The 17,144-nt window shown below is 36.7% G+C and overlaps 1 protein-coding gene across 1 annotated transcript in view; it reads left to right on the forward strand.

The window, feature by feature from the left end:
- The first annotated feature begins 1,403 nt into the window (after positions 1–1,403).
- Positions 1,404–17,144, forward strand: part of NUP133 (nucleoporin 133) — a 35,361-nt gene continuing 19,620 nt past the window's right edge. The window contains exons 1-12 of the mRNA XM_081942717.1: positions 1,404–2,103; positions 4,276–4,394; positions 5,246–5,349; positions 7,004–7,111; positions 8,479–8,610; positions 8,783–8,953; positions 9,997–10,152; positions 10,231–10,301; positions 11,036–11,183; positions 11,666–11,810; positions 12,906–13,063; positions 13,226–13,317. Coding sequence (XP_081798843.1) covers positions 1,565–2,103; positions 4,276–4,394; positions 5,246–5,349; positions 7,004–7,111; positions 8,479–8,610; positions 8,783–8,953; positions 9,997–10,152; positions 10,231–10,301; positions 11,036–11,183; positions 11,666–11,810; positions 12,906–13,063; positions 13,226–13,317 — 1,943 coding nt within the window. The 5' untranslated portion in view covers positions 1,404–1,564. The remainder of the gene's footprint in view (positions 2,104–4,275; positions 4,395–5,245; positions 5,350–7,003; positions 7,112–8,478; positions 8,611–8,782; positions 8,954–9,996; positions 10,153–10,230; positions 10,302–11,035; positions 11,184–11,665; positions 11,811–12,905; positions 13,064–13,225; positions 13,318–17,144) is intronic.

Here is a 17,144-nt window from a genome sequence, read left to right on the forward strand (position 1 = left end):
ACCACTTGCTGAACTTGTGACAGCATTGAATAAGTAGTAATTGCAACTGGTTGTCCTTCTCACCAGCATAGCATTCCCAGTCATGTGAATGTGATCCAGGTGCTTGGCAACCAGCCTAAATTTCCAACTAGCAGCATCCCACAGCAAATATTCTGGTCCCTATTACTACTGTTAACCGAAGACTACCTGTACTTATTACTTATTCCAGCATATAGAGCCGTGTTGACGAACCTTTTCAGCACTGGTGCTGAAATGAGGGGGGGCATGCGTGTGTGCCAGAAACCGGAAGAGCAACCACCTGGTGCACATGCGCATACCGGGAAAATGATCACCAGCCACCTGGTCTTCCTGTTTCTGGCACGCTTGTGTGCAAGACCAGCTGGCTGGTGCACGTGTGCATGCCAGAAACAAAGATCATCTTCCCAGCAAGTGTATGTGCACTGGGCAGGTGCTCTTCCAGTTTCTGGCACTCCCACACGTGTGAAGACCAGCTGGCCAGAACCCAGAAAAGCAACAGGTGACGGCTCACATGTGTGGAGATGGCTCTGCATGCCACTTCCGGCATGCGTGCCATAGGTTCACCATCACGGATATAGAGCTATGGTGGCGCAGTGGTCAGAATACAGTACTGCAGGCTACTTCTGTTAACTGCTAACAATTTGGCAGTTCAAATCTCACCGGCTCAAGGTTGGCTCAGCCTTCCATCCTTCTGAAGTTGCTTAAATGAGACCCAGATTGTTGGGGGCAACATACTGACTCTGTAAATCCCTTAGAGAGCACTGTGGTATATAAGTCTAAGTGCTATTGCTATTTATTTAAAAGCAGGAATCAAAGTTTTGGGCACCTGAAGGGCAAATAAACTTCATGGCACAAACGCCATGATACTCCTTGCAGATACTTAAGGGGTGGCATTTACATAAGGAATATAATGACACCTTTCATCATTTTGACATAAGAGCCTGCATACTGCTGCTAAAATATCCAATATCTCTCTGAACTTTTGCCTTACCTGGCAATCAAAACTGGGAGTGGCTGGGAAATGAAGCAATAAGGATCCAACTCGAACTGCAGACTTTATGCCATTATCCTCAAGCATCAGCAACACACATTTGGCTTTCCCAGACAACTCTCTGCTTGACTGTATAAATGGATTAAATAAAAGAATACATATTGGGAAGTTCATGTTTGGCTTCTCAGTCATTAATGAGTCCAATCAAGTGAGAAAACACCAATAGATATATTATCATAACGTCAGGGACTTCCTTAGAATGACTTAGAATAATTTTATTGTCACTTTGAATGTACACTAATCATACATTTAATGCATACATTTTAATCCATACATTAAAATGAAATTACATACAGCTCTCTAAGGATCACCACCTCCAATATATATACACTACATAAACATGACAAAATAAATATGAAATTATGCATATGCCCTCATATTTTATGACGCAGGGAAACAACAGAGTCTAATTCGGATGCATAACATGTACATAGCGAGGCAGCATGCGGCACCTGGAAAGCTGCTGCCAGAGTCCCGTTTGAAATATGCTTTAAAATGCTACACCGTCCAATACCGCCTCTCATTGTCTCCCGCTACTTTTCCTACTCATTACATTGCCGTCCTGCCCACAATATACATTTTTTACACACACACACACACACACACACACACACACACACCCACCATGCATGCATGTACAAACATACAGATACACCCACACCCAGCGAGAACGTCCCGCTTTTCCGGATCAATTGGGCCAAGCCAAGAGGGCGGGGAAACCTTCAGCCAATCCCGTGCTTGGATGAAATAAGACGTCATTTAGATGCGCCGGTTTTGCTTTACAAGAAAAGAGACAGCGACGGAAAAGCTTGGGATTTTTTTTTTTATAACGGCTCCTCGATTTTTCGCGCCGAAGCGATAATGTTTCTTTCCACTCCCACCTCGCCTCACACCCCAGGCGGCGGCGGTGGCTCGGGCCGAAGAAGCCTCCGCCCCGGAGGTAAGAAGAGCCAAATGCTGGGGACCCCGTCAGTCTCTTCTCCAGCCTTCTTTTCGCCGGCAACGAGGAGACACCTCGGTTCCCTCTCTGCGCGGTGAGTACTCTGCCCCGCCCATCGGTGGGTGGAGCCTAACCGGACCCTCCTTCCATGCGATTGGTTCGAAGATTTGCAAGGGGCGTCTCGAGAGGAAGATGGGGAGTTATTTTTTTTTCAGGGCACAAGAGCCATTTTAATAGCTAAGAGCAAATAAATGTTGCGCGCGGGGGGGGGTGTCACAATTTCGGGAGTCGCCTCAGTTGAGGCAGGAACACGAAGGCTTTTTTAAGGAACTTCGTTTCCCTGAAAATTATGTTTGGTTCCTTCAAATGCGGTGTGGTTTCAGAGGAAAGGACTTTCTCTTGTAGATTGCAATCTGTCATTCACGAATTGAATGGTGCTCTTTTAAGCTGCCACTTAAATAAAATAAAAATTAGTCGCATTTTTATTTCTCCAGTGTTGGATACTCCTTTTCAAAGAGTTAATAAAAATGTACCGTTTATTTCTTGTATCGAAAAAAGCACTGTAATAAATCTTAAGGTTTATTAAGATTAAGAAAGGGGGCGATAAGAGTTAAAGCTATTCTGTTGATCAGTTTTCATCAGGTGAACAATTATCATATTTGCATTTCTAGTGCATAGTGAAACATAACTGTCAAGTTTTGCTTTTCAATCTTATACAGTGATTGATTAATCCATTATTTAATATCATTAAATATAATATTCAGTGTAAAGACCACTATTTTTATGTGCTAAAACTAAAATACTTTTATTCAGAATACTTTTGGTCTGGCTGACCCTTCTTTTAGATTTTTTTCAATATTGAATATATCTATGATTTTATTTATTTTTAGTTCATTGTATGTCAGTGTCTGAATGCAATAAATGTGTTGAAAAGCTAATGGGTATTGTGTGTTTGTGTGTACGGTTTCTGTTCTAGTGCAAAAGCATTTAAGGTCTTGAACTATCATTCCCAGTTACATCAGTACTATATGGTTTGACTAATGTAAAATAATCTAAAATGTGTTTAATTTGAATTTCTGTTCTTTTCAATGACATTGAAAAAGATTCAGAAGTGTAATCTGTTTTACAGAATACAAATTATAGTGTTTATTCGTGTTGAATGATTTGCTTAATTTTGCATTTAGGTTATTTTATTTAATAGAATATAAATAGAAAATTCTATAGTGAAAAACAGTACAAGGAAGTAAAAAGAAAATAAAAATTATAATGATGCTTTCTGACTTAACTTCCTTTCTTCCTATATAATCACTTGCAAATTTTCCAGCATTGCACTCTAATTAACCTTGATGGTTGTTAAGTGAAACACCACGACTGGTTTGTCCAGTGACTGCAATCCCAGCACTTCTGGTTGCAGTTGTAAGTGATCTTGCAGGTTGCTAAGTGGACGGAGCCATTGGTAGGAGTGCATAGGTGCTGCCTCAGGGAGGTGAGGAGCCTTGGAGGGTTCAGCACAAGCTGTACATGAGTTAGTGTAAAGCTTCAGCCTCTGCCCTAGCCTAGCCCCACAGTGCAACAATTGTAGGCAGTACCAAGGCTGGGTCTGAAGTAGAGGCTTGGGGCCTTCAGCAGTCTCATCCAACTGCCATTGTTCCCAGGCTTCAACTTCAGTCCTAGCATTGCTGTTACCACTGAGAAATGCCGCCTCACATTGTCTTCCAAAACATGAGCCTTGGAGAATGGAATCCAACACACCTCAGGATCTGCTCTGTGCCACTCATTTTCAACTGAGAGGCCCAAGCAGCCTATTGAAGGCAGCTTCTGGTCAATGTCAAACCTTTTCCAAAATCACCTCATGCCATTCCCCGAGGCTTTCATAATTGGGAGAATGGACTAATGAAGGATTGCACAATTTGTAGAAAGAGGCTTCCAAAGAGTATGAGAATAAACTGCGTTCTCACAAGTGCTTCATTCTCCCAACTCAAACAAGGTTTGGGGAATTCAGCTTCTGAAGAATGCCAAGCACACCAATTTTGATCACGTAACCATGGGAATCCTGCAGCAGCCATGATGTTCAGCACAATTCCGTTTAATGCCATTGTAATTTTGAACAGCCAGTGAATAATGGTGATAAGTCAAGGACCACCTGTATACAATTTGTTTTGACTTCAACTGTTGGATAGCTAAAGAATGCATGCAGTGATGACTGCAAGTAACAAAAATTAAATCAGTCATTAATGTCATTAAATCATTATTTTTTTCTGCTTAGGTGTACACCTACAAAGGTTGTACATCATCCAACGGGAAGTGAAACTATCAATTATGATGTAAAAAAGTTTGGTTCCCCTTTGCCAGTAAAAGTTGTAGAGGCTTTGAGAATGGCTGATGGTAAGTTTTTTTAAAATTTGTTCATACAAATAAATGATAATTATGTAATGGAAAAAATAGAATTTAGCATATTAAATAGCATTATTTTTGCTAGTATCTGTAAATTAGCAAGACAGCAATGTTGCTTTTTAAGGACTTATAAAATCAAAATGATTCAAACTCTCCTGAGTGGTTTGCATTTCTTCTCAAAGCAAAAATACTTGGCTTGGAAGCCATAACTCATTATTTCTATCCAACGCTCAAATAATTATGTACTTGAAAGTATCTTCTATCAGCTGTGCTTAATTATTTCTAGCAACTGAGAAGATTCAGCAGTTATAGACACTCCTCAGGTTATAATAGCAATTGAAATTTCCATCGCTAAGTGATGTAGTCGGAATTGCTTACAACAGCAATTGGGACTGGAATTTCAGTCACATACCAATGGCCATTCCGGCAGCCCCTATGTTCTAATCATGACCCTGGCATCCAAGCAACCAAACTGTGACCCTGTAACCAATTGCTGCAACTTTGTGGACTGGGTTTAAGTACCACTCATTCACTGCCATTGTAAGATTGAACGGTCACGGAATAAGTCATTCCTGAGGTGTACCTGTATAAAATAGAATCAAATTATTTTGTGAAGTTGACCACACAAGCATATCAGTTTTATGAGATTGTTACTTTTTGTCAATTTTTCCCTGCTCTTAACATAACTCATTGTCAAACACTTACAAGCCTTGGGTGTCTAATGAAATTCTTTTTTCTCTGTGAATCTACTTAGGGATTTGGGCCATCCTCAAAGAGTAAGGCAACCCTTTATTTTATTTTATTTATACATAATTTATTTTGAAATCTATTATTTATTATAGCTGAGGACGATTTGAGTATGCTGTTAGATGAAAGTGGATGGGCTTGGCTAGTCCATAAAGATAGACTAATTATTTGGAAGATTGGTCAATCATCAATTGCTAAGGTAAAGTAATAGCAAATTGAAATGTATTGAAACAGGCTTAGTTATAATGATGTATATGTTGAAAATAAAAATGTAGGCAAATGAACTGCCTCAAATCAGCAGCATTTTTCTTGAGTCTTATTTATGTGAACTTGGAATACATCTATACTGCACACTTTCTGTAACATTTAGACTTTATATAATGAGGAAAGTGGCTCACTTTGTTCCTCGATGTTCTGTTTTTCCCTGCAAGAATGAGGCAAAATGAAAACTTTAAGGGTGTGTCATATTTGAGGATGAAATTGAATGGAAACAAATTACATCATTCTGCAAATAATAATTTTATATTGGATATCTGATCATAAAAGTGAATCGTTCTTCCTATAAGTTGCTATTTGATGTAGTCTCAGTAAATTTTTATTAATTTGTATTGCATTATAAAATAAAAGTAATTACATAACTTTAACTAGTCTTGGTTGAAAAAAGTATTTGTGATTCTACGATAGTAGGCTTCCAAATAAGTATGCAATCAGCGTCAGTGAGTTCAGAAAAAAAATTCTGCTTGTAATTTTTTTAAAATTGAAATATTTTTTTTAAAGTCTTTAAAAAGTGGAACAAGAAAGATCCATATTTAGTTGTTAGAATCTACTGAGAATTATTTTGTAATAAAAAACTTTCATCAAGAAAGTTCTCATTTGCCATTTATAGATTTATTTGTAGTGCTAGGCAGATAATATTTCAAATTATTTTCTATCCATTGTTTGGGGGGCGGGGTTGCACATAGTTCACATTGTTTAAAATTTTAAGTTTTCATGCTGCAGTTCTTTGACACTTAATTAAACCCTGAGCTCAATTTAGAATAGAAATATATTTAAATATATTTGTCAGCTTTTTAGGGGGGTGGAACCTGAGAGTTAATCATAGAAATCCAAAATTTATTTTATTCAATGCAAGAAACATTATAGCTGACTAATAGAATAGAATAGAATAGAATAGAATAGAATAGAATTCTTTATTGACCAAGTGTGATTGGACACACAAGGAATTTGTCTTTGGTGCATATGCTCTCAGTGTACATAAAAGAAAAGATAGATTTGTCACGAATCATAAGGTACAACACTTAATGATAGTCATATGATACAAATAAGCAATCAAATTATACTAGGAAACAATCAATATAAATCATAAGCAACAAAGTTACAGTCATACAATCTTAAGTGTGAGGAGATGGGTGATAGGAACGATGAGAAGATTAATAGTAATAGTAATGCAGACTTAGTAAATTGTTTGACAGTGTTGAGGGAATTATTTGTTTAGCAGAGTGATGCGTTCAGAAAAAAAATTGTTCTTGTGTCTAATTGCTCTGGTGTGCAGTGCTCTATAGCGTCGTTTTGAGGGTAAGAGTTGAAACAATTTCCAGGATGTGAGGGGTCTGTAAATATTTTCACACCCCTCTTTTTGACTCGTGTGGTATACAGGTTCTCAATGGAAGGCAGGTTGGTAGTAATTGTTTTTTCTGCAGTTCTAATTATCTTCTGAATTCTGTATCTATCTTGTTGGGTTGCAGAACCAAACCAGACAGTTATAGTTATCTAATATACAGTTATATATATATATATATATAAACACAGAATACTAAATTAAAGAGTATATGTGGATACTTTTTGTGTTACAGTGTTCTATATGCAAAGAACTTCAGTTGCCAGCAAGTGACTATATTTGGACTGCACATCTGGTAGCAGTATGCTGTCTTAATGTTCCTGGTGAAGCATCTTCTTTACAGGTTAGGAACATTTAAATATATTTTGAAGACATTATTATACATTCGGTTTATGCCATTGGCATGCTCCATTTGGAAATTATACCAGTATTTACCGTGCAGTCAGTATACCACACATTTTTAAATAAAAGGCTGGGGAATTTCTGTGTTTAATATAAACAACACAATTTGCTAATTATAAGTGCTGAAATTACTTAGGTGAACTTTTAATTGCTGTAGAAGTATTCACCATCCAGCTATAGAAATCAATTAAATTTATTTATTTATTTATTATTTCTCTTATATGCTCTCTATCTTACAATATATAAATAAACAATGTCAGAGTGATTCAGAGCATTATTTTGGAGAATTAAAATAGTCATTCTGTAATGTTATTTGTAGTGCTCTAAAACTATCTCCTAGGGCAGTGATGGCAAACCTTTTTGGCACACAGCTTGTCTGGGCTGCAACCAGAAAGAGGAGCTGCCCTGGAGGCATGCATGTGTGGGAAAATGAACTTCCGGCAAGTCTTCTGGTTTCTGATGCACATGCGCCAATCAGCTGGCCAGCATGCATGCTCACGCAGGAAAACGGAAGACCAGCTCTTCCAGTTTCTGGCACTGCTGCATGCACAAAGGCCAGCTGATCATCACGTGCACATGCACGCCAGAAATCCAAAAGAGAAAAGGGTCCCGCCGTATGTGCCACGCGACATGGCTCCACATGCCACTTCGCCCACGTGTGCCATAGGTTCGTCATCACAATCCTAGGGTGAGTATTGAAACATTTTTATTCTGAAATGCAAATGAGATATTAGGATTAAATTAAGAAAGACTTCAATCCATACTAATCCTCTGCTTTAATAATCATTCCACTTTCCATTTTTTCTTTAAATTTGTTTTTTTATTCTATAATAATATTTAATAAAAACTTTAAAAATATTCTATTTTGGCTGCTTAAATCACTAAATTTTAAAAAAATCTATTTTTGTATCTTCTCTCCTAGGAAGGCAGGGGGCATTGTAGCTAATTACTCAAATCACTTAATGAGTTTTGCTCATTTTCATTGACTTTTTTCATAGAAGAAAACTTATTTGGTTTATTATCTCTGTAAAGTTGTTGTAGTTTGTAATGCACCTAAAATATGTATTTCTACATTTTAAAAACCATTTAGACTCAATGAAGGATAATATATTGTAAAATCTCTGTTAGGAGACACTGCAACACAGATATAAATTTATATCTGACAAATTTATTATTCTCAGTAGACTAGAAACTTATTTTTTCTTACATTATACTACAACAGACTTAGACCTTGAGAATCTAGACTGATGTGAACACTAAATAATTAATAGAATTAATATGTATACATTTTTTTTTTATATTTGCAAGTCCCTTGTGGTAATGGCTGCCACTCGTGAAGGAACAATACGTTACTGGCCCAGCCTTGTGCATGAAAGTTCCTATACTGAGACGAATATGGATTTTGGCGGTGCTCTTTATAATTTTCTTACAGCTGTAAAGGTACATTAAAGATGCTTTGTGACAACTTAGTAAAAGCTCTGAAATCTATTTTTTCACTATTTATATATAAAATGAAATAGCATTATAATTTTGAAGTTGGTTAGCTAGTCTGTTTTTAAAAATAAAATATCAATACAATTTTTCCAGAAAGCTGAACTAAATTTTCTTTTAGGGCGGAAGCTTTATTTTATCCTCGGCAAGGAGTCAATTTATACGACTTACACCTGATAGCAATGGCAAGATTTACCAACATGGCTTAGCTCAAGGACAAGGCATGTTTTCTGGAATAGGTAGAAAAGTTTCTTCACTGCTTGGGATTCTGTCACCTAGTAACGATGAAGAAGTAAGTCTTAAAAATATTTTAAGGTATTTTAATGCTGAATGTTTATTTTCCGATTTCTCTCACACGAAAGGAATGATTTACAACAGGACAAAGTGCAGACGGATTCCTTAGAACAGTTGGTAGAGAACTTTTGGCTCCCCAACTAAATCTGTATTTAGTTCCTTAAGATTTCAAGATCCCCAACTGAAATGCAGCAACAAAATGGCCCGATATTAGTATTTTTATTAGTATTTTTGATTCAAAATTTAGGTTGAAAAAAACAATATGCTAAAGTGTTTGGTTTCTATTCTCAAAGGTTGTTTTTTTGGACAAATTCAGGTTTTGTGAGGTTGTTTAAAGGTGGAGAGATAATGGGAAATCTTGGGGAGCCAACCTACCATGAACAATCTTCATCCCTTCTTCCACCCCCTGAATGCACATAACAGTTTTTTTCTAAAAGACCTCCTACTCCTAATTCCAATTTATAAAGCCCAGGGGCTAAGGGTAGAATCAGAAAAAAGGGTAAAAAGAGACTCACTCCTACTAATTCTAGTGATGTCATAGTATCATTGGATTTTGAAGTTCAGAAGCTAAGTTGTGTTTTTGAAATCAGTCTATAAGTTCAGTAGTTTTATAGTACCAGTTTTATTTAAATTCTAGCTTTAAAAGCATCCATCAATATGCTGATGTTATTAATGTATATGAGTGTCATGAATTAAACTTTGGATTTGAAGTGAGCTCTATTTAATCTAATAGAATCACACATACTTGCAGATTTCTTCTACAGAGAGTACTTCTGATTTTTGATAACATATTTTCCCAGCATTTGAGCTGTATTTTAATACAATTTTAATTGCTCTCTAGAATATATTATAAGATTGACAAAATAACTTTGCAGTACTGTCATATTTGTGCTATTTTTGAATTTTATCGTTTCTGTACTATATTTGTCTTTTTTGTGGGTGGGGAGTTTAAGCTTTTCTATTTTCTTAACTTGAAGTTCCAACAGAGAACTGCAATATATTAAACACAGATATTTTATCCCTAATTTATATGTAACTCAGCTTTCTAGTGTTCTTTGGGATGAAGATGACTCAAGATTTTATGCTGTGACCAACTCAAATCTTTATAAATGGGAAATAGAAGACAATGCAGAACGTCAAGTTCTCAGCTGGGATATAAACAGAGTACTTAAAGAAAATATCATGGAATCAATATGGGTAAGAAGCAATATGTGTAACATAATAATATATAGTTTACTTATTTCTGGCATTTTTAACAATATGTTATTTGTACAGGGATCAGAAAGCAATTATGGAGACATTAAAGAAGATATTAATGTGCAATATTTGGATTTGCAGCAAAATTGGTAAGTTCCTATTTAGAAAGAGGTATATTACAGATTCATATTTCTAGTAGTATTACTAATTCAAACACTGTTCTAATTAAAATATTATCTCCTTATTCACACAATCAAGAAAGTATAATTTAACCAAAAAAAAAATTAAAGCATATAAGAATAAATGCTATTTAATTGGTTAAGCAAGAGTGAAAAAAATCCTTCATGTGAAATTTATTTATTTAAATTTATTTAAGCTGTTGGGGGATTTTGGGTCAGTCATTCTCTTTCAGACCATCTACCTCCCAGGGTTGTTATGAGGAAAATAGGAGGAGAAAGAAATATTATGTGCACTCACTGGCTTGACCTACTTATAAAGTAATAAAATCAGGATAAAATAAAAATCTAAATAAAATAAATATTTTATTTATATAGGCACCCATCTCATATGTGATTCTAGGAGGCTTGCAATGAAATATAATTTTAAAAAAAGCAAAATACATATGGTAACATAAAATAAAATAAAAAATATAGTATCTGAGTTTCATAAAATAACTATCAGCAAAGCTGAGAAGCAGATTCTATCACATGTAAATAAACAAAATAAATGTTTAAATACAGTGAGTTGGTTACATTAAGTTAAGATAATGGTTTTGTTAAGCCAAGCAAAAAGCTTAATATATATTTGAAAAATTGTTGTTTCATTATCTGATATTTCTGAACAGCAATTTGTAATTATGATAATTGTCTTTTCCAATGAGTAGTGATGGACTAGTTATTTTGGCTGCTGCCTGGCATCTTGGTGACACTCCCTGCCTTGTTTACTATACTTTGATAACTGTAGAAGATAATGGTTATCCCACATCTGATAACGTGATTGTAGAGGTCACTCAATATAACCCACCTTTTCAGGTAATTGGCATTATGTTTAAATGCTTTTTTGATGCTTCTGATTTTAAACATGCTTATAGAATATCATTTCAAGTGATTGGTTGTGAGGGTGAAAAAAGCTGTTTGATTGAACTATAGCCATAGAAGCATGCTCTTGTACTTCCTGTCTAGTTGCCTTTTGTCTTGTAATGCTACTTCAGTAATACCTGAGGTTTTAAAAATAGCATAATTAAAAATTTAAAAAAATAGAACCAGTAAATACTTTAATTTACTGTAGAAAAAAAAAACTGATGCTACAAGCCTTTGGAAATTAAACTCTGGATAGTTCAATTTTGGAATTGAATTGAATTGAAAATTGATAGTTCAATTTTGAGAGATTATTAATATTGTTATAATTTTGTATGTATGCCAGGCCTACCTAGAAGATAGTATTACTGCTCTTAATAATGCTTCCATTTCTAAATATAGGTATTTCTTGTAATATTTAATGCTGTATTTTTCAGCCTGAAGAACCAATGTGTCATTTAATAGTCCCGGATTTTTCCAGCCATTTTGCCTGTCTTTATACTGAAAATGAGGTGTTTGCTTGTTCAACCGGAACAGGAAGAACCTCTTTGCCACAGGAGAAGATTACTTTCAGTGCCCACGGTGAGAATCTTAATAAACGTAAACGGTTTAATGCAAACTAATGAAACTGGTTCAGTTTTTCTCTAGAACCGCAGCAAAGATTCTTGTTCCCCTTATTATTGACTAGTGATTAAATTTTGGGGTAATTATGAAATTTAAAAATAAAACTTGTTGCATTACTGATTGATTCTTATGTTGGTTTTTCTTTTCCTAAGTATCACCATATGTAGCTTCCATGAATCAAAGTCAAAAACAATAGAGAAGGGGACAGCCATTTATTGCTTCCAAGCTAGGAACAAGCAAGAGAACCTTTGTCTTGTTGGGGGCATCTTCAGAAACTTTCCTCTGCAGATGTTAATGTTTTAGGGATTATAGTAGAAGAAACAGTTCTTCAGTCATTCTTAAGCCATTTTGGCCTTTAAAAGTTAATGCCAGCACCTTAAAATGTGAGTAGCAATTGGCCACCAATGCAGGTTTTTCAGTACAGACATCATGTGCTTCTTGTATTTGCACCAGTTAGCAGTTTAGCTGCTGCATTTTGCACCAATTGCAACTTGCAGTCATATTTCAAAGGCAGCCATATGTGCAGTACAAGTAGTCCCTAATTGGGACCAGAATTTCCATTGCTAAGGGAAGCAGTCAATAGGTGAAACATGACCTGGCTACACCAATTAGTGGTGGCAGTTGTGGTAGTCTCGTTATGGTCATCAATGGAGATCTTCACATTTCACCAGCCCTGCCTTTCAAGGACTACTCATAACTGCCATTTGTTCAGTGTTGTCATAACTTCAAATGGTTGCTATGTAAGGGCTACCTTTACATTACAGCATCAATTTGGGACACAGATAATGCATGGATAAACTCTGATTAGTTTATCAAAGGTTGTAGCTCACACGTTAACCATTATTCTGGAGACTTGTTCCTTGTCATAATCATTGCTTGAAAATCCAGTGACAATTGGAAATCAAGGAACACTCAAACGCAGAGTCCCGGCTCTTTCAAGTACTACTTTCTACTTTAACTCAAGTAGAATGAATTTTCATCCAAATCATATTGAACCTTGGTCAAAATGATGATGTTGATGTCTATCCTTTTCTCTTTTTTTGTGTATTTTAGGTGATAAAATTTTAGGAGCAGGTTGTTCTGCTCAACTTCCCATTTTTTTTGTTCAAAAAAGCGGACTTGTAACTATATGTTCCAAAGAAACCACTTCTTTACTTCCCGAAGACATTGAGGATTCTTTAGCCTGCTCTGTAGCTGAGCACAATGATGAGGTAATAACCAATTGGAATCTTGAAAGAGAAGAGGGGAAAGTATTGCCTGGCATTTAATTCCCTTAGACTCTTTTGCCAGACATAATTATTTTTATTGTGGGTTTTGTTGTACTTGAACAATGTTTCAACTTTCTTTCTTTTTTCTCTACTGTTCTCTTCTAGAGCATTGGTTTTGACAGCTCTTCTAGAATGGATATTGTGGCTCAAGAAGATAAAACTAAAATGCTAAAATCTTCTTTTTTGCAGTTTTGCAGGTACTAAATAAATACTATATTAAATAAATCATCAGTGGTGTAAGGAGAATTTTAATATAGCCCTTTATTGAGTTTTCTGTACACATAAAAAGTTAATCAGGAAATTTATTGTTTATGAGTGGTGAATTCACTCATAAGGATTTATGTTCTAACTAGAAAACCCGTGACCCATTGGGTCATCATTTCAAAATATTTCCTTACCTAAATAGAGAATGACCAAGGCCAAATATCAGTGGGAGCAGGAGCAACTTCTGACTTCCTGCAAGCTTGATCACAGCTGACAAGTCTCCAGCAGCCCATAGTAGGAACAGTCTACTCAGCTTCTGGAGGGCTGAGATAGGATCGATTTATCTGATCTCCATCAGCTGAAGGCAGGGCCAGTCTACCCAATCTCTAGAAGGCTAGAGTGGGGCTGGTTTACTGAACCTCTGGATGATAGCACTAAAATGACTACAAATTTGTCAAATTTCAATCCCATGGCACCATGACTCCTGAATTTTGGATGCATTCTGTAAATTAGCTCATTTGAAGTACCTTGATAGGAAAAAAAATGTTGCTCTGTGATACATTGTTTCACTCAGTTAAAGGTTACAGGCACAAGAGATTTAGTAGTACATAGATTGGTTGCATTCTCAAAACCTTAATGTGTTGCATAGAAAGTAATAAAGGCAAAATCCCATTTTTGAGAGATAGCCTACATTGTATAGGATTTCTTAATCTTGCTGCCACCCACAAACCCTTTTCTTCGTGTCTTTGAATTAACATGACTAGGTGGGGAAAGTACAAAATAGGATGACACAATCACTTTTCTAACATTCAAAGAAACTAATGAACTTTTATTGAATAACTTGGATAAAATGGATGTTAACTAGGTTCACTTAACATTACAACATATTTGTAATCTGTCAATATTTGCCTTTCATGCTATATATATTCTTAATCTGCCTTTTTCACAGGTAGAGATTTTCCTTAGATAGGACTCTGAGCATCCTTCAGATTCCTCCTTCTACCCACACCATCCAAATTCTGTCTTCAATTTCTTTTCTCTCTTGAATATTCTGGGAGGTATTCTGCATTGCTAGTCTTTTATACAATACAATACAATACAATACAATAGTAGAGTTGGAAGGGACCTTGGAGGTCTTCTAGTCCAACCCCCTGCCTAGGCAGGAAACCCTATACCGTTTCAGACAAATAGCTATCCAACATCTTCTTAAAGACTTCCAGTGTTGGGGCATTCACAACTTCTGGAGGCAAGCTGTTCCACTGATTAATTGTTCTCACTGTCAGGAAATTTCTCCTCAGTTCTAAGTTGCTTCTCTCCTTGATTAGTTTCCACCCATTGCTTCTTGTTCTACCCTCAGGTGCTTTGGAGAATAGTTTGACTCCCTCTTCTTTGTGGCAACCTCTGAGATATTGGAATAATGCTATCATGTCTCCCCTAGTCCTTCTTTCTCTTAAGCTAAACATACCCAGTTCCTGCAACCGTTCTTCATATGTTTTAGTCTCCAGTCCCCTAATCATCTTTGTTGCTCTTCTCTGCACTCTTTCTAGAGTCTCCACATCTTTTTTACATCGTGGCGACCAGAACTGAATGCAGTATTCCAAGTGTGGCCTTACCAAGGCATTATAAAGTGGTATTAACACTTCACGTGATCTTGATTCTATCCCTCTGTTGATGCAGCCTAGAACTGTGTTGGCTTTTTTGGCAGCTGCTGCACACTGCTGGCTCATATTTAAATGGTTGTCCACTAGGACTCCAAGATCCCTTTCACAGTTACTACTACTGAGTAAGGTATCACCTATACTGTACCTGTGCATTCCGTTTTTGTTGCCTAAATGTAGAACCTTACTCTTTTCACCATTGAATTTCATTTTATTAGATAGTGCCCAATGTTCAAGTTTGTCAAGATCCTTCTGTATCTTAAGCCTATCTTCTGGAGTGTTGGCTATTCCTGCCAGCTTGGTATCATCTGCAAATTTGATGAGTTCCCCATTTATTCCCTCATCCAAATCATTGATGAAGATGTTGAAGAGTACTGGGCCTAAAACAGAGCCTTGGGGTACTCCACTGCATACTTCCCTCCATGTAGATGCAGTTCCATTGAGAACTACACGTTGAGTGCGGTTGGTCAGCCAGTTACCAATCCATCTGGTGGTGATGCTGTCTAACCCACATTCTTCTACTTTATCTAGTAGTAGGTTATGGTCTACCTTATCAAAAGCCTTACTGAAGTCCAAGTAAACTATATCAACGGCATTCCTCTGGTCCACTAATTTTGTCACATTATCAAAGAATGCAATAAGATTAGTCTGGCATGATCTGTTTTTGACAAATCCATGTTGGCTTTTGGCTATTACTTTGTTTGCTTCTAGGTGTTCGCAAATTCGTTGCTTGATTATTTTTTCCAGAATCTTTCCTGGTATTGAGGTTAGGCTGATAGGTCTGTAGTTTCCTGGATCTAATTTTTTCCCTTTTTTGAAGATGGGAACCACATCAGCTCTTTTCCAGTCCTCTGGTAGTTCCCCGGTGTTCCAGGATCTCTGAAAGATATAATTCAGTGGTTCTGAGATCTCGTCTGCTAGTTCCTTCAGAACTCTGGGGTGTAATCCATCCGGTCCTGGTGATTTGAACTCATCTAGGGTAGACAGGTGCTCACTTACCATTTTCTTCCCTATTTCAATTTGTGTTCCTAATTTTGTGGTGCTGCTTTTGATAGGTTGGACTGTTTTATCCCTTTGTGTAAAGACAGATGTTATTGCCAGCTCCATGAGTCAATTATCACATTCTTCACTCCTAGCCCAAGCTTAGCCTCATATAAACAAGATAGGTCTGGGCATTGAAGATGACATTTTAGGGCTTTATTTTACAGAATAATTTAATGTTATTCCATATATTTATAGGATATGTCCCCATAGCAGAGGTGGGTTTCTGTTGATTCGCCCTGGATCGGGCAAATCGGTAGTGGCGGTGGCGGGAGGCTTCATCCACCCGCCCAGATGCTTCTGCGCATGTGCAGAAGCATCATGCGAGCATGTGAGCGCACATGTGCGAACCAGTCTTCGTCGTCTTCTTGTGCCATATCCATCATCTGACGTTGGCGATCATTTTGGCAATCCTATTCAAACAGCGGTCAACAGCTGCATAAAAAATGCTGCTGAGTTTTCTCCAAACCAGTTCCTTAGGCTTTGAAGCCATGATGTTCTTCTTCTGCCTCGATCTCATTTGCCTTCAATCTTTCCTGGACGATGAAGTGAAGGATGCTGTATTTTTCTGGGTGTTGCATCGCATGTCCAAAATATTCTAACTTTTGTTTTTTAATGGCTTTGATGAGCTGAACCGGTAGTAAAATAAATTGAAACCCACCACTGTTCCATAGGGTTAAACTGCTGAGAGGTTTATAGCTATTCCAATTCCCATGGGCTTCGACTTGCAGAGTAGAGAAAAGAGTAATTGCCCCTATTTTACATTTTTGCAGGCAGCCCCTTGTTTTCATTGTAGCCATCAGTTTTTCCTTTGTGTAGACTTCAGAAGTTTATTTCTGAACTATTGCTATTCATTTTGACTTATTTTTTAGTCATCAATTCTCACATTCTGCCTTCTACCCATCTCAAACTAAACAAAGAAATATTCTAATAGAAATGGGCACACATTCTGAACTTAATGAATAAAATAAGGAAGATCACATCACCTGGAATTTTTCCACTTGTGCAAAAATGTTTCCTGTATTTGTCATTCTGAATTACATTCTGAATGTGATCTTTATAAAGTTCTCAACAAGTATTCTACATGTGAAAGAATTCATAAACAACAAAGGTGATTTGCA

Source organism: Natrix helvetica (genome assembly GCF_964273705.1).
Source record: "Natrix helvetica genome assembly, chromosome: 2".
NCBI classification, from domain to species: Eukaryota; Metazoa; Chordata; class Lepidosauria; order Squamata; family Natricidae; genus Natrix; species Natrix helvetica.